Consider the following 25,742-nt stretch of genomic DNA (forward strand, 5'->3'; position numbering starts at 1 on the left):
TTTGGAAAATGTTTTTATTTCTTACTAACTATTAACATTTTACATAAAAAAACACTTTTACCCTCCCTGTTGCAGCAAACCTAAGTATGTGTTAAACTGATTCTATTTAAATAGGGAATAAATGTGATATTTTTAAGGAGACATTTTAGTGGAAATCCAATCAGGCAAATGGAAATTCGCTTAGTCTGCAGGTTTGCTGCGGCGGGGGTATTTAGTCTTGTGACTCTGGAGAATCCATCTCTTCCTGGATATACATCTTGTACCAACCCCAAAGGTCATCTTATTCGTTTTGTGTTATCATCTCCTATCAATACAACTTCTCCAATAATTGGTTCTCTACTTTTCTTGTTTTTTCCATTGTGAACGAGTGTAGCCAAATATTCTTTCTTAAACCTGTCTCTTAGTGATCTTCTTAATTTGTTTATATAACGCACTCTTTTATTCAAACTTAGACACTCAATTTGATCCAAATCTGGTAATTCAGCTGTTGATGTTGGTTGTAAGAATAAGGCTGGAGTTAATGGTTGTAAACAGTCATCATCATTCGAAAGATAAGTCAAAGGTCTTGAATTTACAGTTGCTTCACAATCACACAAAATTGTTGAGAGTTCTTCCTGCGTGACTGAAGAATTTCCCAAGTTTCGTCAAAGAATTTCCTTTACCACTCCAATAAGTCGCTCCCACCACAAAAATCGTAAAGCGTCTCGGTCACTTTTTGTTGAACTTTGCAAGAAAGCTTTCTTAATATCTGAAATAACGCCTATTGGGTGTTTTCTAAACTTCATTAGAAGAGCTGGAACTAGTTCTATTAAATTAGGTCCCTTTTCCAAACAAGAGTTAAGTGAATTCCCTCTACTATCAACTACAGAAGCATCAAAGACTGGTCGAACCTTAGTAGTCAAACTGGATTCTTTGACCACAGCGTGATGAGGTAAGTAGTGTACAAGTCTATCAGTTACAGAGGACTCAACAACCCTTTCAATAATGTTTGAATTTAACCACTCTGAAAATACCTGATCATACTCATTGAACTTTTCTAACTTAATCAACTTCTTGGTCACTGCATGTAGTCGCTTCTCGGCTGTAACTTTGTTGTCCATAAGCTCCGGATGGCCTTCAATCCATGGAAGAGTCACCTCGTACCTATTTTCACTATTTACTACAATAGTTTTGTTAAAATGCTCCAAGACATCTGATGCATTCGCCTCCTTTGTTTTACTACCTGATGGATCAGTGATTCCCAAAACATCTAAACGCCATAGATCTGAAATGTCCATTTTAGCAAAGCAACTAATGCTAATAAGTGACTGGTAACTTTTTCCACATTGACCCATTACTGTCCATCCTAACACAGTCTGAACAGCAACCAGAGTTTGATCTAGCTGTTCAATTTTACCTGTGAGAAGTTGTCCCAAGATATCAGCTCCTAGTAGTAACTCTATTTCTTCTGCTGCATCTTGTCCAATATCTGAAAGGTATATATTCTTCTTCTTTAAAATGGGAAAATACCTTTTTGTATCTAATCTGGGTATGTAATTGCAAATCTTGTCTTGATCAAGCACATTAACTGAAATGCCGAATTTACCCTTTGTGTCACGTAACTCTACTTGGTAAAGATTATGTGGAGTCTCTTTAGTTTTAATACCTCCAAACAAACCATGAACTATTAATTCCTCACCAGATTCTATTAATTTAAGTTTCTCTACACAGTCCTTAGAGATATAAGACCTTTGAGATCCAGAATCCAACAATGCTCTTACTAGTAAAGATTGCTGGTCAGGTCCTATTACTTTTACTAGAAGAGTTTGTAATAAGGTTTCCTTATTCTGATTTGCAATCAAGGACTCAGATTTGTCATTAATTTGAACACTTTCAATGACATTTGATTTGTCATAATCATGAGTATTACTGTGCATCATTTTCTCTAAACTAGGACACATTAAGCAGTAGTGTTTCCTTTTACAGATAGCACAGGATACAAAAACTTTACATTTATTACTGCTGTGACCTAACTTTAAACATGAGAAACAAGCTCCCTTTTTTGTCACAAACTCTCTCTTTTCTTTTAAAGTAAGCTTTTGTAACCCAGAACAGTCTTGGGTGTTGTGATTTCCTTTATTACAAAATAAGCATGTAGGCTTATTCACCACTGAAGAGCTGTCTGTAGCAATTATTGTAGATGCTGTAGGTAAAGGTAGTCCTTTCTCAAACCCACTTTTCATACCAGGACGTTGGTGACGGTATCTCTTCTGTGGCTGGGTGTCACTTGGTGTAGTGTCTCTGTCCACTGCAAAACTGTTGCGAGCAAGAGCTAAACGTTCTTCGATTTCGACCTCGGAACGGACAAAATTTAACAATAGCTGTAAATAATTTGAATTAGATGACTCGCTACCTTTAAATTCACCTAAGCCTATTTTGTTTGTTGTTCTGTACCGCTCCCATGCTCTGAGAGTATCAGTTGGTAGAGCAGATTCAACCAGTGGGTATAGCATGGCAGCATACTTATCTGATGTGACCCCGAGTGTTTCTAGGGCACGAAGTTGAGTCTCAAGTTTATCAGAAAGGGTTGAAAGTGGCATGATACTTTGTTTGTTGGCTTGTTTCAAAACTAAATTTAGTAATTCTCTTACATAAACTTCAATCAAAAGTTCATCACGTGCAAACCTGGATTTCAATTGTTCAATAGCCTTGATGTAATTTTCACCAGAAGGAGGAAAAGAATCTATTAATTCCCTAGCTGATGAACCAGGTTTCAAGGATTGAATTAAATATTGAAATTTGTCTTCAGGTTTAATTTCACTATCTTCATGAATCTTTTTGTACTGACCCCAAAACCCAATCCAATTCCTAATATCCCCATCAAATGAAGGTAATTGCAATTTAGGCAAATGAAAGTTACGGTTTGGTCTGTAAATGTTAGACTCACCATTGTTGGTAGGTGTTTTAAGAAACATTTCATACTTAGCCTTCATCAGGTACCATTTCTTCTTGTATTCTTCTTGCGTGTCCAGTTCATTGTCCAGATCAGCATCAGAAGCATCTTTCATCAGCATTTCATCAGAGATTTTCCCATCCATTGCCATTAATGCTGTTATTTTATCTTCAATTTGAGAAAAGTTTACTTTTATTTGAGTTTCTTTATCATTCATTGACAGGTCTTCATTATTAAATGCTTCTTCCAGTTCATTATAAACCTTGGTGAATAGCCTTCTAATCTGTGATCTTTTCTTTTTCATATTTTCTAGGCTTTCCATATTATTATAAACTATTAAATAACCCAGATGTCTTAAATTAAAGAAAATATCCTGTCACGGTCGCCAAAATGTTTTGAATCTTGAAATAATTACCAGAAATGATAAAATAATTATTTCACAAACAGATTAGTAGGCTTCTTTATTTATTCCAAAGTCTTAACTGAATTTTCAAACAATTAAATTAATTCAATACAAAATATTTAACATGTGGTAAACCAAAACACAGTAGATTAGAAAAAATATAACAGTCAGATCAAAAGGAAAATCAATGAAGTGAAAACATATTCAATAAAGTTCACAACAAAAAAAAGTTTGGTCATGGAAAGTCAGGGAAATGGGTAAAAAGTCATGGAAAGTCATGGAAATCCCCATTGATGAATTTGAGGGGACTCTTCAATGCTCTAGTCGGCTGTAACCCCGACTATTGTAGCATTTTTCAGGATTTTTCACAAATGTACGACAATTCAATTTATTGTCTTACATTTGTGCTTGGATTATTTTAAATTATTAATCTTTTCCTTGTTTGTTCTAGGATGTTGATTAGTTGCTAGATGCTAAGTGTAACAATGACTGCTAAACAGTGCAAATTTAATAAACTGTGGCTCGATGCCAAACTATTTCCGGAATTTAGTGGTTGGTTTACTTACATTTGGTGGTTGCTGATGCCACTTCGGCTTATTGTAAAGTGTGTCGCAAGTCATTCAAGCTCAGTAACATGGGTAAAAATGTGGTTGTTTCTCATTCTAAAGGACCTAATCACTTAAAATACATGCAGGCCAAAAATTCCCAGCCAACAATCTCCTTTTTCACTAAGAAAAAAGTGTCAGAACCTACATCAGCAGAAGATGTACATCCTGTACCGAGTACTTCAATTACACCAGATGTAAGAACTTCAAAGCAAGAAACTTCTCAAACAAGTTTAAAGACTTTCAGTGTCAATGAAGATGATGTAACATCTGCGGAAGCAATTTGGGCTCTTGAAGTTGTCACTGGAAAAATGCCTCTTAACTCCTGTGATGAAACTTCTGCTGCTTTCAAAAGGATGTTTCCAGATAGCAAAATTGCTCAGAGTTTTAGTATGGGAAAAACTAAGGCTTCTTATTTAATAAACCATGGACTGGCACCATATTTTCAGGAATTGTTACAAAAGGAAATTAAAGAGTGTTATGACTATGTAGTGTCTTTTGACGAATCCCTAAACAAAGTTGTTCAGAGAGGTCAAATGGACCTTTGTGTTAGATTTTGGGATGTCAACCTTCAAAGAGTGTCTACAAGATATAGGAACAGTGTATTTCTTGGTAGGGCATCAGCTAACCATTTACTAGACGCATTTATTGATGGATTAGCCTTGCCGTTGCAAAATATCTTGCAAGTGAGTATGGACGGACCAAACGTTAACCTCAGTTTTTTAAAGAAACTAGAAAGCCACTTGCAAGTCTTGAATACGGACAGAAAATCCATTTTAGACATCGGTATATGCAGTCTTCATACAGTGAATGGAGCTATTAAAACGGGAGTTAACAAATGTGAGTGGAATCTTTTTCAGTTTTTTCGATCTCTTTATAATTTTTTCAAAGGTGTAGCCCTGCTCGACGTGCCAAATATACTGAAATAACTTCCAGCAAATCATTCCCTTTGAAGTTTACTTCAGTAAGGTGGTTAGAAAATGGGCCTTGTGTGGACCAAACTATCAAAATTTTTGATCATATTAGCCAATTTATTAAAGAATACACTGAAGAAAAGGAAAATAAAAACTTGCAGTACCTAAGGGAAACCATGAAAGACCCTTTTCTTATGGCAAAACTTTGTGCTTTCAGGAGCATCTAATCAGATATAGAACCATTCTTAAGAAGGTTCCAAAGTCAGAAGCAGAAGCCTATGGTTCCGTATCTGTTTTTATCAATTGAGGAATTGGTAAGAAAATAAATGATGAGATTTGTTAAGCCAGAGAAGTTAAGGGAAGCAAGTACGTCTCAAAAATTAATAAATCTAGATTTGCACCTATTTGAAAATTTGGTCCCAGTAGAGAAAATAAGTGTTGGGTATGCAGCTAAAACCATCTTAAGACAACTTAAAAGCTCAGAGAAAGATAAATTAGCATTTAGAAAAGATTTTAGGACTTTGCTGATAACTATGATCAATAAACTTAAAGAGAAAAGTCCTTTCAAATGTCATTTGGCTCGAGGGCTATCTGCATTAGACCCTAAAACAATATTGCTCAAACCTGATCTGGCAATAACACGGATTGACACAGTGTTAGAAAACATGTATAGCCGTAAGAGAATTCCCGATCAAGTTGCTGATAAAGCTAAACTTCAGTTTTCTTCTTTGATTGAAGAAGTTCAGAAAAATGAAAATCTTAAACACAAATTTGATAACTTCATTTTAGAAAAGACTGATGAGGTTGGACTTGATGAATTTTATTATTCACTTTTAGGTGAAGACAAGAAGTATGTTGAACTGTGGTCAGTGATGAAACTGTGTTTAATTTTGTCTCATGGAAACGCTTTTGTTGAATCTGGCTTTTCGATTAACAAAAATTTACTGGTAGAAAACCTTCTAGAAGAATCACTTGTTTCACAAAGAATAATTATTGATAGTGTAAAACATCTTGGTGGTGTGAAAAATATAACAATTAACAGAAGTATGCTTACTTCAATAAGGTCTTCAAGAAGAAGATACCAGTTATATCTAGATAAGAAAAAAGAAAAGACAAGTGAAGAAGAAAAAGAGAAAATAGAGAAAAGAAAGATTCAATTGGAGCTAAAGGAACTAGAAGAAAGTAGGAAAAAGTTGAAAATAGAAAGAGAAAAGGAAGATGCTGAGATTGAGAAAAAGAAACAAATGTTGGAGGCCATGAAAAAAAAAACATTAAAGATTTGTCAAAAGAGGTTCTTAAAATAGATTGTTAAGATAAGAATACTCTAATTATATTTACACAATCTTGTAAGAATCATTTGATGAGATATGTCAATAGAGGTTCTTAAAATATATTGTTAAGATAAGAATACTAATTAGATTTACATAATCATGTAAGAATCATTTGATTTGTCAGTAAAGGTTCTTAAAATATATTGTTAAGATGACAATACTCTAATTAGATTTACCTAATCTTGTAAGAATTATTTGATTTGTCAATGGAGGTTCTTAAAATATATTGTTAAGATAACAATACTCTAATTAGATTTACATAATTTTGGAAGATTCATTTTATTTTGGTTTTAATTAGTATGATATCTGTTGTGGTTGTGTACAGTTTTTTCACTTTAATTACAATAATAAATATTTAATAGAACAGAACTCAAATTTCAATACAAATATAGTTAATACAAATATTGTTATAATGTTTTGAGTTGTCTTAAGTTAAGTATTTTCTAAGCTAAGCTAATTTTGTAAACCCTGTAAACTCAATAAAAAAATAAAAATAAAAAGTATATAGGAAGGAAAAAAGAAAGTGGAGAGAGAACTTGGCCAGCTATGGGGACGGAGGAGGCTGGGTTTTCTTTTTCCTTCCTTATTTTGAATATCATATTTTTGCAAAATTTATTACGACATTGTTATAAGTTAATACATATTTCAGTATTTTCTGTGAAATAATTTGTCCAGGCTTGTTACATGATAATTTCCGAGTAAAGTTCGTGAGTCATGGAAATCAATGGTAAATGGTCATGGAAAGTCAGGGAAATTAATGAAAAATTTTCTGTGGACACCCTGCAAACATCCATACATCCAAACTTTCTCACTTATAATATTAGTAGGATTGTTTTACTGGCGGCCTATTTACACACTGGTTTTGACTACATTAGCTACATACCACCTTTAATTGCATACTATCACTTCTTTTCTTACCTTAACTTACCTCCGTGGCCTCTGAAACCTTAAGAGAATTATGGCCTCCCATTCTCTTCAATCCCCTGCCTCTTCTAATGTAGATCACAGTCTGGATATGTCTTTCATTAATTGGTCTTTCCACATCATTCTTGGTTTTCCAAGTGGTCATCTACCTCGTGGTACTCTTTGGAGTACACTTTTAAAAGTTGATGTATCTTTTCTCTTCAACGCATAGCCTGCCCATCCTATGTTGAAGAGTTACTTACTTTCTGTGTCCGGAAATCAGACTTCGCTTTTCCAAAAATTAGCTACCGATATGGCTTTGTCATTGGCATGTAAAAGATCATCTAATGTGCAAGACTGGTCTAGGCGTGGGAAGATCAGCAGATGGCCAGGATCCTGAACAGCACCACACGCGCACAAGATGTTTTCTTCGTCTGGTAAGAGACCCCATTTCTGCATGTTTGTCTTGCATTTTGGTACCTCGACCCTTTGATTTAGGGTCTTCCACACCGTGTAATGGAGGCCTCCACCAGGAGCCAGTTCCTCCCTGGCTGGTATGGGAGGGTTAGTCAACGTGGCCTCCCACCTTGCCACCCGATTGCTTGAGAGTGATCCATCCAAGACTCGTGTCTGTGATAAAAAGCTCTTTCTGGACCGAAACCGTCGCTCTGCAGGTTGGTGTCTGTGTAATGGGTAACGAGGGTCTGTCTCTTGCTTAGTCCTTTCTGCGTCGGTAGCGACATCACGTCAGAATCAGAATCAGAATCATTATTTATTGTCTTTCAGCATTACATACATGCAATAGACAGTGTCATTTTACATGCAAAATAAATAAAAAAATACATAACATACAATTTGTAACAGATAGGCTTATAACTATAATACTGATTTAAAAATTAACAGAATGCTCTTTATAAAATTCGTCTAGGCTGTAAAAAGGATTTTGGATCAGCCAGTCATACAACCTTTTTTTAAACACTTTAAGCTCCAGAAATTTACAGCTATCACTTAACTTATTAAATAATTTCAAACTTACTATATTAAAACTATCTTGACATTTACTTAACCTAGTATATGGCAGGTCTAGCATAGATTGGTTTCTTGTATTATGGCTATGGATATCTGATCTTAAAACTAATAGACCTAAATTAAAATCTTTTTTCACCTTCACCAAGCAAACAAATATATACAAATTTATCACAGTTTGAATTTTACATTTTTTAAACAAAGGTTTATGCCTAAGCTTTCCATTTTTTTCAAGAGAAACCTTATTCAAAATACGAAGTGCTTTTTTTTGGATTAACAAAACTTGATCTATATGGGCACTATTTCCCCAAAGAATTAGGCCATAATTTATGACTGACTGGAAAAATGCGAAATAAGCTGTTCTAACATATGACTCAGGTACAATATCCATCAGTGATTTGAGCAAGAAGGTGGCTCTAGATAGTTTACAACATACTAACTCAACATGTTTTTCCCAAGATAAAGTACTATCAATTACAACTCCTAGAATTTTAATATTTGTTTTCTGATCCTGGTTGTTGGCCCTTAGAGTACAAAGAAGATTTTGAGTTTTTTCTAGGTTTAAAAGGAGGTTATTTGAGCTGAACCACATCTTAGCTTTATCTAGAGTTTGTTCAATTGTTGATTTGAGATGGTCATAATCTGAATGGACACTTAAAAAACTAGTATCATCAGCAAGTATAATAGTTGATGAGTTGGTTATATTGCTAGCTATATCATTAATTACCAGAATAAAAAGTAGTGGTCCAATCACTGAACCCTGTGGCACTCCGGTGTTCACTTCAGAACAGTTTGACACATTACTACCTGCATCAACATATTGACTTCTCCCACTCAGATATGATTCAAAGAACTTGAGTTGAACACCACCGATGCCATAGTGATTAAGCTTATTTAAAAGAATTTGGTGATCAACACAATCGAAAGCCTTGCTCAGATCACAGGCAGTGATCTGGGCAAGACTTCCGCCTTCAAAAGCCAAAAGGATCTCTGAGATCATTTCTTCTAGGGCATCAGTAGTAGACAACCCTTTACGGAAACCAAATTGGGAATCAGACAATAAACTATGGATATCTAAAAATTTACATATCTGAGTTTTCACTACCGCCTCCATAATTTTTCCTATGACAGGGACTAAAGATATTGGGCGGTAATTTTTCATTTGAGACTTATCACCTTTCTTGAAAATTGGGACAACTCTAGAAATTTTTTGGGAATTTGGAAAGCTACCCTCAGCAAGACAACAATTGATGCAAATAGCAAGTGGCAGGCCCATGATGATTTCCACACAACTGCGGGACATGATTTACATTTTGCCGCAATCACGGAAGACGATTACCATATATTCACGGCCGCGGGAGACGGTTACGATGTCTACATGACCGCGGGAGATACAATAATGATTTTTACACGGCCGCGAGGGATGATCAGAATTATGCCATGATTGCACAAGACGATGATAACAGATAATGTCCATATGACTGTGGGAAAAATCAGAATTTTGCCTCGTTCGCGGAAGACGATTATCTCAAGAGAAACCTTATTCAAAATACGAAGTGCTTTTTTTTGGATTAACAAAACTTGATCTATATGGGCACTATTTCCCCAAAGAATTAGGCTATAATTTATGACTGACTGGAAAAATGCGAAATAAGCTGTTCTAACATATGACTCAGGTACAATATCCATCAGTGATTTGAGCAAGAAGGTGGCTCTAGATAGTTTACAACATACTAACTCAACATGTTTTTCCCAAGATAAAGTACTATCAATTACAACTCCTAGAATTTTAATATTTGTTTTCTGATCCTGGTTGTTGGCCCTTAGAGTACAAAGAAGATTTTGAGTTTTTTCTAGGTTTAAAAGGAGGTTATTTGAGCTGAACCACATCTTAGCTTTATCTAGAGTTTGTTCAATTGTTGATTTGAGATGGTCATAATCTGAATGGACACTTAAAAAACTAGTATCATCAGCAAGTATAATAGTTGATGAGTTGGTTATATTGCTAGCTATATCATTAATTACCAGAATAAAAAGTAGTGGTCCAATCACTGAACCCTGTGGCACTCCGGTGTTCACTTCAGAACAGTTTGACACATTACTACCTGCATCAACATATTGACTTCTCCCACTCAGATATGATTCAAAGAACTTGAGTTGAACACCACCGATGCCATAGTGATTAAGCTTATTTAAAAGAATTTGGTGATCAACACAATCGAAAGCCTTGCTCAGATCACAGGCAGTGATCTGGGCAAGACTTCCGCCTTCAAAAGCCAAAAGGATCTCTGAGATCATTTCTTCTAGGGCATCAGTAGTAGACAACCCTTTACGGAAACCAAATTGGGAATCAGACAATAAACTATGGATATCTAAAAATTTACATATCTGAGTTTTCACTACCGCCTCCATAATTTTTCCTATGACAGGGACTAAAGATATTGGGCGGTAATTTTTCATTTGAGACTTATCACCTTTCTTGAAAATTGGGACAACTCTAGAAATTTTTTGGGAATTTGGAAAGCTACCCTCAGCAAGACAACAATTGATGCAAATAGCAAGTGGCAGGCCCGTTTTTGACCCTATCTGCGCCCTAGGCACAACTAATAGTAGCGCCCCTTTGCTATATATATAACTGGGTGTCCACCAACCGGAAAATGCGGGAGATTTTTAACCAGGAATTATGAGTGAATTTTGTATTTTTACCTACGGCCGCGAGGGATCATCAGAATATTTCCACGATCACGGAAGACGATGATAATGTCCACACGCCCGCGGGAAACAGCAAGAATTTTGCCGCCATCGCGGAAGACGATGATGATTTCCACACAACTGCGGGACATGATTTACATTTTGCCGCAATCACGGAAGACGATTACCATATATTCACGGCCGCGGGAGACGGTTACGATGTCTACATGACCGCGGGAGATACAATAATGATTTTTACACGGCCGCGAGGGATGATCAGAATTATGCCATGATTGCACAAGACGATGATAACAGATAATGTCCATATGACTGTGGGAAAAATCAGAATTTTGCCTCGTTCGCGGAAGACGATTATCTCCATAGGTCCATGGGAGATGATTACCATTTTCCCGCAATCGCGGGAGACGATTACGATGTCTTCACGACTACGGGAGACGGTTACGATGTCTACAGGACCGTCTCCCGGAGACGGGAGATACAATAATGATTTCTACACAGCCATGAGGGATGATCAGAATATTGCTGCGATCACGGATGACGATGATAATGGCCACAGGATCGCGGGAAATGGTCAGAACTTTGCCTAATTTGAGGAAGAGGATGATAATCTCCACAAGACCGAGGGAGATGATTACCATTTTGCCACAAACGCGGGAGGCGATAACTATGTCCACACGTCCGCGGGGAACGATATAATGATGTCTTCACGGCCGCAAGGGGTGGTGAGAATTCGACCGCGATCGGCGCGATCGCGCAAGACAAGTATAGTGTCCTCGCAAACGCGGGAAAAGATAAGAATTTTGCCTCATTCGTGATAAACGATGATAATCTCCTCACGACCGCGGGATATGCTCATACATTGCCTTGATAATGGAAGACGATAATTATGTCTAAACGACCCGACCGTGGAAAATAGTAAGAATCTTGCCGCAAATGCGGGAGACGATTACGATGTCTACACGGCCGCGAGGGATTATCAGAAGTTTACTGCGATCGCATGCAAATACAACTACCAATTTTTTTTATTTTCCAAATTCTTGGCGCCCCCCAAAAAAGCCAATTGCCTCGCGCCCTAGGCACGTGCCTACCGTGCCTATTCGGTAAATCGGCCCTGGCAAGTGGCGTCAAGATTGCTTGTATTACATGCTTTATAACACTTGTCGAAAGCCCGTACACATCTTTACTTTTCGACACTTTCATTTCCGAAACAACTCTGAGCACACTTTCACTGGTCACCATTTCCCACTTGAAGTCGGAGCTGGGCCTTCTCGCATGTCAGATTGATTCATGGGCGATCCCTATGATAGGATAGAGTTTGTGTACTGGGGTTGGTTTCAAACACCCAGTTACAATCCGAGCCATGTCATTGACTGCAATGTCAACCTTTTTTGCATGTGACGATGCATTCCATACTGGTGCAGCGTACTCCGCAGCCGACACACTGAGCGATCCCCTATGTAGCTAAAGCTGAGGTTCTGAGGACATTGTTGAAGAGTTAATGAACTATGTTAAAGTTAAAGAGCCTTTTACTTTTTGAAAGCATCCCTATATCTGGGTGTTTGTTTATACATTTCTCTTAGCTCTCTTTTATTTCGTATCTCAACCTTCGTTATCTTGAACTGGTTCGTATATTTCCTCTGCACTCTATTCTCAAATCCAGCAACAAGTTTTTTTTTTTCGGTTCTTTGGACAGTGCACAAGTTTCTGAACCATAGCCTACAGTACTACTGGCCACTGGGATAGGCATGGTATGGTATGAATCAATTCTGGTTTCAACTGACACCCAGCAGCTTATTAGACAGTTTTTGAGACCTACTACTACACCAGTTGACATTTGCATTACTAACCAAAATTTTGGTATGCCGACATACACACATTCAGCAATCAAGAAAAATAAGTATCAACACGTAAACCACTTACATCTTAAACAATTAAGTGATAGTTTGCTAAAAAAACTATTTCCCGATCATGAGTTAAAGTTTTCATGGCATAAACTTATAGATACTCACACAGTTTGCTTATACACAACTTGATTATACACAAAGTGTTTTGCGATAGTTTAATACACATTTTCTGATAACGCAAATCCTTTACGGTGGGAAAAAAACTTAAATTTCAAAGTGAAATAGTATGTAGATGCAAATACTGAAGATAAATACTTTTGTAAACAAATAAATTGTATCAGAAACATTTAAACGACAGATTGAAACCAGCTGTTAGTTAAACCAGCACTGAAACAGCTTTAAATTGTAAGCGTCGGCTGCTAGACTTTCCAGAAATTAAAACTTAATCTCAAAAACTGAAACCTTAAACTAAAATAATTAATTATTTTGATATTCCCTTCTTTTTCAAAATTAACTTTCTTTCAACACGAAAATCATGAAAATCTGTATAGTGGTCGATTCAGAATTGTGGAATAAAAAATAATATATAAGATTTATCGTCCAGTAAGTAAGCAGTTTAAGTGTAAATATATGTTTCAAGTGTTATTATAGGTGTTAAAATATTCCTACATATATTTTAATTTGTTTTCTGCAAGTAAAACACAAACTCAAACTAACCAAAAAATAATAAATAATAATATAGGTTAATCCGGGATTAGAAGACGGTAGTCCCGGGATTTCTTTGTATTAAAAACCAACTGAGATCCTGGGATTCAGGATATTAGCTCATACATCAAATATCACGTGAATATCTCAAATTAAAATAACAGTATAGCATTAGAGTTTAAACTGGTAGATAGCCATGATTGTAGGCAGCCAAGTTTGATGCATATGCTGAATGTAAAAAAAAAACTTCTGAATGATAAATGTCCTAATCTGATTGTCAAAAGTGTAGAAATGTAGTTATCTGGTCTAATTTTTTGAATCTTAAAAATGTTAAGTTTCTTTGACCTTTCTTTGTTTCTGTATAGCCTTTCTAATAAAAAGTTTTTCTTGCTAATAATAAGACTGTTGAAAAGCTGAAATAAGGTAAAAGTTAAATAGGTTTTATAAATAACTAAGAACATTAATTATAAAAAGTTGTCTAAAGGTTCTTGAGCTATGCCACTAAACAGTGTAAACTCCAAATGTTTCAGGTATCAGGAGCCAGCAGTAGACCAGCTACTCCAGATTGCCACCACCATGGACCCAAGATTCAAGTCACTACCAAACACGACAGAAGAGAGTCGCAACTTGCTGGGAGGCCCCATCAAAGAGGCTCTTGCATCACTTATTGAGAACACACCTCAAGAGATCAAACCTGCTGAAGACTCACCTCCAGAGAAAAAGAAATCAAGGCTATCAGGTAATTGTTGATGCTGTGTAAGAAAACAATACTCTAAAATGTTAACGTTCAAACATATGGTTGTACTTGTACAATTAAATCTTAAATCCCATTGTTCATATTGTTGTTTGGATGTATGATTTTATGTAACCCAATTAGAATAAACAAATGTATTAACAATTGACCTAGGCCCCACTATAAAAACAGGCCATGCTGCAGCGTGGGCAGCGCAACACTACTTCACAGTGGTGGATAGTAGTACTAAAATCTTGCCTTTAAAATCTGACAAACAGCAAGCTCATTTAAGTTAAACATATGGGACTTGGCAGTTAGGGTTGGGCGAGTAGTAATTTTTCAATTTGAGTCGAGTAGTTGCACGTTTAGTAGGCCTAGGCCCAGGGTTTAAGCTGTGGTAGCATTATTAGCATCTTGCTATTCACAACTTAATAATGCTACATTGTTTTGCAGGTTATAGCAAATTTCCTACAAATAAATTTGAAGATGTAATGTTTAAACATGTTATATTAGCCTGCTGGAATTTTTTGTTTTAAATCCTTATTAAACAATAGGATCCTCTTCAAATGGTCCAAAATCGTTTGGTCCAACAGTTAAAAACTCGTTCATTTTGTCCAAAAACGTTTTATCCAAAAGTACATGCCAAACTAGAAATACAATTTTGCATTGTGGAGTAAACTTATGAAATAGACTGTACGTTTCACGGTGGACCATTCGAACGGGTCGTTTTATCCAACACTTTAATACGAGTTCGTTTGGTCCAACAGTATAAACTATTGCGTCCCTCACATTGAAGGCGTTCAAATATCTGCCGTCGTTTACAATAATAATATTAATACAATTTTTGCTTCAAACATGCCGACTTTCTATGTTTAATCGTTAATGACACCATGTTTTGTAGTATTCAAACCACTAAAGCGTACATAAGCAGACTTAAAGCTCAATAGTGTATCATACGGTTGGAAATCTTATAAATTAACAGTTTTTATCACATTTGGCAACCTTCTAATATACAGAGTGTATAGAAATTCAGTGGACCTATGTGTTTTAAATGTTTATAATACACCTTAATTTTTATTGTATCATTTACAATGGAGTGTAACGATTTATGTTACATTGTGTGGGCATAGAACAAAGGATAACAATATTAAAGAATTACCATCCCTTTCATTGATTATAATACTGCGATTATAAACATACCAAACTTAACACGAACTTGGCTTTTGGAGTCAATAGGGTACATACATACATAAATAAATGCATACCTCCTCTATTATACAGGGTGTCCCGGAACTCTCTACCAATATTTTAGGACATTAATTCTGGGTAAGAAACGTACCTAAATATCATATTTAAATTGTCCGGAAGTCCTTAGTTACTCACACAGCCGCCATTTTGTTTTTTTAAGTTATTAATTTTTTTCTAAAGAATGGTTAAACATACGAAATGGAAACTTTGCACAAGCATTTATGATAACTAGACAAAGCTACAAAAAAATTATGAAGATTTTTCAAATTCATAAAACAAAATGGCGGTCATTTAAAATTTTCTTTCTTAAATAACTAAAAAACCATTGATTTTACAAAAATTTTAAATAGCCACCATTTTGTTTTATGAATTTGAAAAATCGTGATAATTTTTTGGTAGCTTTGTCTAGTTGTCCTTAATGTTTGTGAAAAGTTTCCATTTCGTATGTTTAACCATTCTTTAGAAAAAAATTAAAAACTGAAAAAAACAAAATGGCGGCTGTGTGAGTAACTAAGGACTTCCGGACAGTTTAAATATGATATTTAGTTATGTTTCTTACCCAGGATCAATGCCCTAAAATATTGGTAGAGAGTTCCGGGACACCCTGTATATATAGATAGAGTTAAAGGTTAAGATAATCTTATATGTAAAAAAAATTTGGTTTTTCTTTTTCGAGTTCGTTTGGCTCTTCTGCCCGACTGATTTTCATGATTGAGGTCTCAAATTGAAGGTATGCATGCACAGATTTGCCATCAAGCATCGGCATATAATTATCTATAGTATCACTCGGTTTATACGTAAACAAAATTTGCTCCCCATGTATTTCTTAAGGGAGTTAAATTTGGATTTTCTTTGCCAAGTTCGTTTAGCTCTTCTACCCGACCGATTTCTATGATTGAGGTCTCAAATTAAAGGTATGCAAGCCCAAATTTGCCACCAAGCATCAGCATCTATTTATCTATAATCCCATTCGGCTTATACGTAAACGAAATTTGATCCTCATGTATTTCTTGGGAGTTAAATTTGGATATTCTTTGCCGAGTTCGTTTAGCTCTTCTACCCGATGGATTTCCATGATTGAGGTCTCAAATTGAAGTCATGCACGCAAAAATTTCACATCAAGCATTGGCATATACTTACTTACCTACTGTATTACTCGACTAAAAAAATAATTTGATAAATTTTTGAATTCATACATCAATTTAAGATGTATTTTACTAGTTATAATTATATAATCCTATATATTTTGGTCTAAGAGCTTTCAATGAAATATCGGTTTTTATTTAAGCGATTAAGATACTTATTGAAAATCCGAACAAATCGGTAATCTGAACTACCTACATCCCCTATTGGTTCGGATTTTTGACTCTCTACTGTAATTTAAAATTAAAACACATTTCACTGAAGCCCGGTATAGCCTATTTGGTCTTTCATTAATAAACTCACCACTTTCTATGCTAAATTACAGTTCAAAATGTAGTTGTCATGTTTCTGCCACCAGATTGAAAATTGCACAATCAAAATCACAATCAGAATATGTTTATTTTACTTTCTAATAAACTTGCAATAAACAAAATCAATTTTATTTTAAATTACAAATTCACTTCAAAGTAAAAACATTCAAAACTGACATTGACATAACTCCACTCCAATCCATTGTTTTGTTGTTATAGATTGACTAATTTAAATCATGTTTATGTAAACTCATTAGAAAATTATTCTTATAGTTTGTTTACGCCACTACCACAGTTGTAAAAGTACAAAATTATCGTCCATCTGGCAACACTGAGTTTAAAGTGGAACTAGATCTTTCTGCCGAGACAAGACTTAATGAGATTGTGTCATTCCGATGCATCGATGTTCCTTGTAGTAACTTATCGGCTTCTAAAACTAAACACCAATACCAATACCGATTAAAGTGAAAAAATATTATGCAATCATAGCTTATCTTCAAGAATCGTCTGCCTATATCCTATGATCTACTAGTCACGAGACTCCCCTGTTGACTATCGACTACTGTAACTCGATAGATTCATTCAATGCTTTATTTCGTTTAACTTACTGTATCGTTATTGAGACGTATTGTTGACTGTTGTGAGATTGAAAGTTAAAGTGGTAGTAGTCCTCTTGCTAGTTCTGCCGAATGATGTTTGTTGAACATTTGGTTTACGCTGGACTAGCCTATATGAATTTAGAATATTTAGATTGTTGTTTTTTTTAGGAATGGGGATTAAATAAGACATCAACACAAAACAAATATCATTTATTAAATACGGGTGTAGAAAATCGTGAAATGGCACTATTTATAACTAATCCACCCAAATTTTCGAGTAGTAATTACTATTCGACTTGAGGTTGAGTATTTTGAAAAATTTGAGTACTTGCCCACCCCTAATGGCAGTGAATATACAGTAGACCCCCTCTTAACCGACCCTAATGGGACCGGACCTAGGTCGGATAACTCAAAAGGTTGGATAAAACGGACAATCCCTAAAATCATAACATAATGAATTGCTATTCATTTGGAATTATATAATAATTATTTTGAAGTCATACTTGCATTATTTATAAAATAAACTACTCTTATCTCCTTTTTCATATTGATAGAAAAGTCACAAATAAACACAAAACACAGTTAAGTCAAATAGGCTTACTTTCAGTGGAATATATCATTATATTACTAGGCAAGAGTCAATAAAATTCCTAATTTAATAACTTTAATACTGTAATGTATTAATTGATGCTTTCCAAATACATTAATATAGTACAGAACCTTTTGTCAACATTAAAGATACAAGCGACCATTTTGTTACAAAACAGGACGTTTATTTATAGCCTCTCACTGGAGGCTCCAGGCACAAAAACTATCTTGACCTTGGAGTTGTTAACCCCCTTTCCCTGCCTTCCTTACAAGTTGCGTTGTTTGTTTACTCTGGCGATAAGATAATCAGTTCTCAAAATCGTAACGCACTTTATGATGTTATAAATTTGCCGCACAGATAACAAATCAGATCAGATGTGCTCGAGCTACGAACGATGATGACAAACTGACAATAGGCTATGCTATATTTTTTGTGCTCAACACAAAATAGCTTATTGTTAGTCATATCCTGTGGAGATAAGCGTATGGTTCAGTTCTCATCGCCCAGCGTGGAAGCGGAAATGCCGAGATTCCTAGAAAGCGGCGGTTAAACCGAGCTGCTCTCAAATCAAGGTCGGTTAAAACAAACTGTATTATTTTACGATCGAAGGCGGATAATCCGATTATCGGTTAATACGAGGTCGGTTAAGAGGGGGTCTACTGTATCCACAAGTGTGACGTCATGGATCCTGCTGCATGGCCTGTTTGTCTAGTGGAGCCTTGGTTTGACTGTCGAAAGTTTTCTGTCGAGTCTCAAACATGACTATGTCATTAAATTGGTAAAAATAGGCCTAGCCAATGTTTTGCCAGTTCGACATGGTCATTTTTCAGCAAGTCAACAAATTTTAGATTAGGCCAGTTTATTTTTAACAGGCCACATATAAATATAACGCAATGAAAACATAGGCTAACAATACAACCAAATCCATCTGGATGTAAAAAAAGTTTAGTTATACAGTAGAGTCCCGCAAATTCGGCATAAAGTGGACTGGGAGGGTGCTGGTATGTGAAATGCGGGGTTATCGGAAACTAGAGTTAAAAATAAGAACAATAAATTTTTAAGCTTTTAACCACCTTTTTTAATCAGATTTATATTACAAGTCAGTATTAAGTCATCAAATATAGTACAACAAATTTTTAGTACGAGTTGCAAATGATTATACTTGAGCTGGCTTGTGTTCATGTTTAACTCGGACTTAAATAATCACTTATTTTCTGAGCCAGATGATGGCCGAGTTATCCAGACTGCCGGGTTATCGAGTACCAAGTTTGCGGGACTCTACTGTATAAGCAAAACTAGAGTAGTATGTATCTGTTCTTAATAATAGAATTACTTGTTAAGGATAAAGGATACACAACTAACTCACCTGAAGAAAGAGTCACAGGAAGTTAAAAGTACACAAAATGTATTTCTTTTTTTATTTATTTAACTTCCTGGGAATCTTTCTTCAGATGAGTTAGTTGTTCATCCTTCCTTACTCTTTAACAAGTTCTTTTTCCTTCAAAAATTAACATTTATCACAAAATTAACATTTTAGCGCTGTGGCTGTGACAAAATTAAATTACCTTTGTGACTGGATTTTTATTGTGTAGGGATGATGATGCTGTTGGGAGAGGTGAACACATCGAGTGGAAGCTGCTCAGAGATGACGGCTGTGGACCGAGCCAGTCTAGAGATCATACAGTACCAGTCGGAGCAGACAGCCTCACTAGACCAGTGTCCTGTAGTGTGGTGGGGCAGAGTAGCTGCCAAGTGTCCCTGGCTAGCTAGACTGTCACATCACTACATGTGCATCCCAGCCACAGCCTTACCTCCAGCACGTCTCACCATGGAGGCCCAGGTGACATATGACGTGCGACGTGGCAACCTCACACCTGAGATTATAGACAGACTCATCTTCCTCAACTCATCTAGTCATTAGACACATGCTAGCTAGGGTATATCACACCAGTGTTGATTTGTTTGCAAATTGCCTAGTTTTTTTGTTTTCTTTTAGAATGAAGTGGTCTTTTGTTTCTAAAGAGGATTAAGAAAGGATGCTTCAATATTAGGTTTTGTGTAATAATACTGATTCTTTAATTCTGCCTTTTCTATGTATCCCAATCAACAGAGATTATCAAAAATGTGTTTTTTCTATTACTAATTCTTACACAATTATCATTTCTTTAACATAGCCTACATTTTTATAATGTTACTTTTATCATTCAAAAGTAATGTCATATGTCATAGTACTACTTTGGTGCAGTATACTCTAGTTTGTTGTAAATACAAAAAATGTATATTTTTACTTTTTAGTTTTTAGTCTACTGTTCTGAAAATAGGGGTTGTAAAATTTAACCTGTAATATTTTAGATCATGTATTAATGATAGATTGAATTAGTTTTTTTAAGAATCCCTTTATTTTAAAGAGTTATATATTATATTATTTTATATATAATTTTTGTTATCTTAATAGTTTGATGTGATACAGTGACATACTGTACGATGTTAATTTCATAATAACTTAACGTATATCTCTCCAATACACATAAAAATAAACTCATGTTCTAATATGAAATTATTCTTCCTGTTAAATAAATTTATTTAGTCATGATGATATTGTCGTTTACTGCTTTTCCAATTTTCTTTTACAACTAAAGACCTACGTTAAGATTAAGCATAAGTTATGAAAGTCTTAAAGGGTGACCGAAAATAACCAGACATTTTAAAAATAAGCGATAGTCAAAGGCATTACTCATCTGTTTTTGGGTCAATTATAACATTAGTTATATTAACAATTTTGTAAACCCTTGCCTTTTAACAAATACACTATTTAATAATGCTCTATACACAATTTAATACTTATAGAAAACAACTAGTGTACCTGTTGCTCAAATTCGAGCAATTGCTAAGTATTACAGGCGTTATTTTAAAACAAATAACATCCGTCATAATTTCTTATGACTTTAAAATAGGCTATTATATTATGGAAATACTCAAGATGTACATAACAGATCGATATAATCAACATTCATTGTGTATAGTGTTTTCTACAAATAACCTTACTCATAGCCGCATTAGGTTTCCAGACACATTATGTGTCCTAATGCCTAACAGCACGACTCCCTTCCCCATACCGCCCTGAGCGATAGGGATCCTTGAGATTCGCTCTAACCTTTACTCTCCCCTTCATGGGCAAGTTTTCATTCCTTTTATTTCTTAGTTTTTGGTTGTTTCTTTTTTTTATTTTAATGCCTGTATGTAATCCTGGTTTTTCATATTTCCCTAGCTACTTTTCTAAACGTCTCAATTGTTTCCTTGTCACTCATCATGTGTTATTTTTTCATCTCTTAGACCTATCTTATCCAATCCTATCTTATTCCTGTTTCTCTCCTATTTGTCTCCTGTCTGAAGTGAACAATTTATAAATATCTATGTGACTCATGGTTTTTATTTCTCCACATCTACATACTTCCTCTTCTACCATGTGAAATCTTCACAAATTTGGCTTTTGGAGAGCACATTAAACCCAACACGGAAAGGTGCTTGCTGTATTTGGCTCTCAACGGCAATATTATTATTTGTATTTCGTTCGCGTCTACCAGTTAAATTTCGTCGGCCTCCAGGAGGAGGTCCTGGTCAACGTCTTATAGTCTCCATTATGTCGAACGTTTTTTGGTTATGTTTTGATTTTGTGCAAAATTTTAGTATAACCAGCTGTTTCAAATATTAGTGTCAATTTCAAAGTATTCATCTATTCAAATGTAAACAAACATTTTCTCCCTAAGAATAACATGGAACTTTAAAGGCCACTGGGGCAGAGCCCTGATGGAATTTCAAAGTTATTTTGTTTGATGGCAAAACTACATGCTAAGACCTTTCTAACGACACTTTGGACATGGTGATCGGTAGCACCACTACTCCAAAACAATTATGACAAAAATATGCCTAGCTTATTAAATATATAGATGTCAGTCAGGTGAAGTCCACTTTCATTTGTGCAGGTTATAATCGAAAGAAGGAGAAAATCATATTGGTTTGGACTGCTTGCCCTAAAAAGTGTTTGCGTACTTACGATAACTTAACTACTTGGAAAAATGCCACAGGTGTAGAGAATAAGAAAAAAGCCATGCACTGAACCAAGGAAAGTTATATTGCTTTTGGGATATTTTAACTTCAGGTTGCCTCAGACCTTAACAGTTCAGAGGCCGGAGCTTTGGGAAGTAAAATTTAAATTGGCCACTATGAAAGGCATTTTTAATAAAAAAAAATCAAATTCAATTTATTTTACATTGTCTGGTTCAAAACAATCAAATAAGATAGTTATCAAAATCAAGCAGAGTTAGTTATGATAATGAGTTATGAAAACACTAAATAAAGCAGAGTTATGATATTTTGCTGTAAATCCAATTGATTTTATAAAGAGGTCTTTCAATAGTGAGATAGAGAATCGGTGATATATCAAGACAAGAGACATTCTATTTCTGTGCCAGTCACACATTTGAATCTCAGCCAGTAGCCTATAATGTTTTCTTGCTTATCAAGGAGTGTAGCGGATAAGGTGTTTTCTGAATTCCAGGTAAAATAGGTATTGGCTTTAATTGAAAGAGTTAGTATTCTTTTTTTTAACTGAACTTATAACTAATTATTTTATCATACAAATTTGTATAGTCTTAATGAAACAATAAATATAGGCCTACTTAAAAATCAAAATTGGTGAATTTAAATACATCAATCTAAAGGTTATAATTTCAATAAACATTCCACAACATGTACGGGATTGACTGTCACAATTAAAATAATAAAACATAATAAAATCTAATATGGTTTGGTTTTTGCACAAAAACTAATATCTCGGTTGTATATAAAGTCCCGCACTGGCTTAATATTTTCTAAACTACAACAGATAAATCAATAAGATGTGGTACATCAACACCACACCTAAAAATATTCTTTTTTAGGAACTATCAATTTTCTGTCATATCATGGGGACGTCCCACAAGGAGTCAGAAGGAAATCTTAAATAGAAGCATTGGTTGATATTTACATCAAATTAAAGACCTTTACTAGCAGAATATAATGCCACAAATTTGAACTAAAACGGATAATTGAGTAAAAATGGCAGTTCAAAGATTTCTTGAATCTACCATTATGAATCTTTGAAAAACTGCAATTTTTTACTCAGTCGTTCTTTTGAGCTTGAATTGGCGGCATTGCAATCTACTAATGAAGACTTTTCATTTGATGTGCATATTGACCAATGCTTACGTAACGATTTTCTTCCGATTCTTAGGGCTGTGCCGCCCTGAGGAGTTAGCGTATAATAGCAATGCAAATTAAATGAATGAAACCTTTGAAAACTTTGAACCGCTGTCATTTTTGGCTTCGTTGTCCGTTTGAGTTCAAATTTGCGGCATTCTATTCTGCTAGTAAAGGTCTTTAATTTGATGTAAATATCATTCTATTTAAGATTTCCTTCTGACTCCTTGCAGGACGTCCCCATGTTATGACAGAAAATTGATAGTTTCTTTAAAAAGTAGATTTTTTGGTGTGGTGTTGATGTACCAAATCTTATTGATTTATCTGTAGTCGTTTAGAAAATATGTTAAATAGAAGCATTGGTTGATATTTACATCAAATTAAAGACCTTTACTAGCAGAATATAATTCCACAAATTTGAACTCAAACGGATAATTGAGTAAAAAATGGCAGTTGTTCAAAGCTTTCTTGAATCTGCCATTTTGAATCTTTGAGAGACTGCCATTTTTTACTCAGTCGTTCTTTTGAGCTTGAATTGACGGAATTGCAATCTACTAATGAAGACCTTTAATTTGATGGTCATATTGACCAATGCTTACGTAACGATTTTCTTCCGATTCCTAGGGCTGTGCCGCCCTGAGGAGTTTACCGTATTATAGCAATGCAAGTTAAATGAATTGTACCTTTAAAAACTTTGAACCGCTGTCATTTTTGGCTTCGTTGTCCGTTTGAGTTCAAATTTGCGGCATTCTATTCTGCTAGTAAAGGTCTTTAATTTGATGTAAATATCATTCTATTTAAGATTTCCTTCTGACTCCTTGCGGGACGTCCCTATGATATGACAGAAAATTGATAATTCCTTAAAAAATAGATTTTTTGGTGTGGTGTTGATGTACCAAATCTTATTGATTTATCTGTTGTCGTTTAGAAAATATTGAACTGGTGCGGGACTTTATATATACCCTGAACATGTAATATGTGTGTGTAGAAAATAATGTCAGACTTTAACAAATACAAGGACTTTATCCGCAATCCATTTACTTTGTTTGCAATGGGGAATTTAGGCAAGACGTAAAAGTTAACAAATGCAAGGACTTTATTTGCAATGTGAAATGTATACAAGACGTCAAAGTTAACAAAACAAGGACTTTGTTTGCAATGGGGAATTTAGACAAGACATCAAAGTAAACAAGAGTCTTAATAATTTAAACTAAAGAACAGGACTTTTATGGTAATAAGTAAAATACAAAGAACAAATTAATAGTCAATGTGAAACATTACATGGTGAGTGATAAATTTAAAATTTTTTACATCATCAGTCTAACAATAAATTTAATGTCTTGAAATTAAAATACAGTAGAATCCCGCAAACTCGGCACTCGATAACCCGGCAGTCTGGAAAACTCGGCCATCACCTGGCTAAGATAATTAGTGATTTTTTGTGTCCGAGTTAAACATTGACTCAAGCCAGGTCAAGTCATATAATTCACAACTCTGTACCAAGGATTTGTTGTACTTTCTGATCACTTAATACTGGCTTTTTATATAAAAAAGGCGGTTAAAAAGCTTTAAAATTGTATTGATCTTATTTTTAACCCTAGTTCCCAATAATCCGGCATTTCACAAACTTGGCACCCTTCAAATCCACATTACGCCGAGTTTGCGGGACTCTACTGTACAAGGGTTTTCTAGGCTCTGCAGTTTTAAAATCAAATAAACATGGACAGTTATAAGTGGCCTCAATAGAATGGCATGTTTTTTATGTATTTGTCAGAATAGTATTTGGCATGTGCACAAAAAAAATTTAAACGATGGAAAGATTTTACGCCATACTACACTGTTTTAACAAACTTCCCAAGCAAGGATTTAGTCCAGAAAACAGCTGTTTGCCGCCTGCTTAATCAAATGGGGTTTCATTACGTACTACTGTACTGTAATGAATTTTTACCGGACACCAACCAGCTGATTGTATTATATTTGGCAATGAGGGGTGATTACCTCTAGCCTCATTACCTCTAGTTATGAGTAGTGATTGTTAGTTCTTTAGTACCGGTACATACGTTCAGCATTCTAGTGCAGCTCTAATTTGTACAGATTTTTATTGTTAAGTTAGCTTAGAGTAGTATGGCGTAAAATAACGTACGTCACTCGTCCAAAATGTGTTTACCGGACTCTTATGGTAATCTCGCACTCGACTTTGTTGCCCACGGGAACGGTCACACTTGTCCGGTAAACACCTATTTAGCGTAATATACGATATTTAACTATTGACTCAATTCAAAAGTATTGATCTGTTCAAATGTAAAGAAACCTTTTCACCATAAGATCATTTAACCCACAAATCATTATGGGGCAGAGCCCTTTAAAATTTTGGCAGCTATACCCAGCAGCTGCTTGGGTCTGTTTTTTAATAATAATGTGATGAATGTCAACTTAAAAGGCCATCCAACCTCTGTGGTTTAATGGCATTGACGAGAGACTTAACATGACTGCACATAAAATAATC

The 25,742-nt window shown here is 35.1% G+C and overlaps 2 protein-coding genes across 5 annotated transcripts in view; both read left to right on the forward strand.

Annotated features, from left to right (window-relative positions):
* The window catches only part of LOC129005295 (E3 SUMO-protein ligase ZBED1-like), a 58,162-nt gene extending 37,568 nt beyond the window's left edge, over positions 1-20,594 (forward strand). For all 4 annotated transcript variants that reach the window (XM_054434151.1, XM_054434149.1, XM_054434150.1 and 1 more), the window contains exons 9-10: positions 13,906-14,114; positions 19,591-20,594. In XM_054434151.1, the coding sequence (XP_054290126.1) occupies positions 13,906-14,114; positions 19,591-19,919 (538 nt within the window). In that variant the 3' untranslated portion in view covers positions 19,920-20,594. The remainder of the gene's footprint in view (positions 1-13,905; positions 14,115-19,590) is intronic.
* Positions 20,595-22,430: 1,836 nt separating this feature from the next.
* The window catches only part of LOC129005299 (probable pyruvate dehydrogenase E1 component subunit alpha, mitochondrial), a 34,208-nt gene continuing 30,896 nt past the window's right edge, over positions 22,431-25,742 (forward strand). Inside the window, exon 1 of the mRNA XM_054434156.1 lies at positions 22,431-22,556. Coding sequence (XP_054290131.1) covers positions 22,503-22,556 — 54 coding nt within the window. The 5' untranslated portion in view covers positions 22,431-22,502. The remainder of the gene's footprint in view (positions 22,557-25,742) is intronic.

Source organism: Macrosteles quadrilineatus, unplaced genomic scaffold (genome assembly GCF_028750875.1).
Source record: "Macrosteles quadrilineatus isolate MER2022 unplaced genomic scaffold, UCM_ALF_1.0 Scaffold_19__1_contigs__length_3004403, whole genome shotgun sequence".
Lineage (NCBI taxonomy): Eukaryota > Metazoa > Arthropoda > Insecta > Hemiptera > Cicadellidae > Macrosteles > Macrosteles quadrilineatus.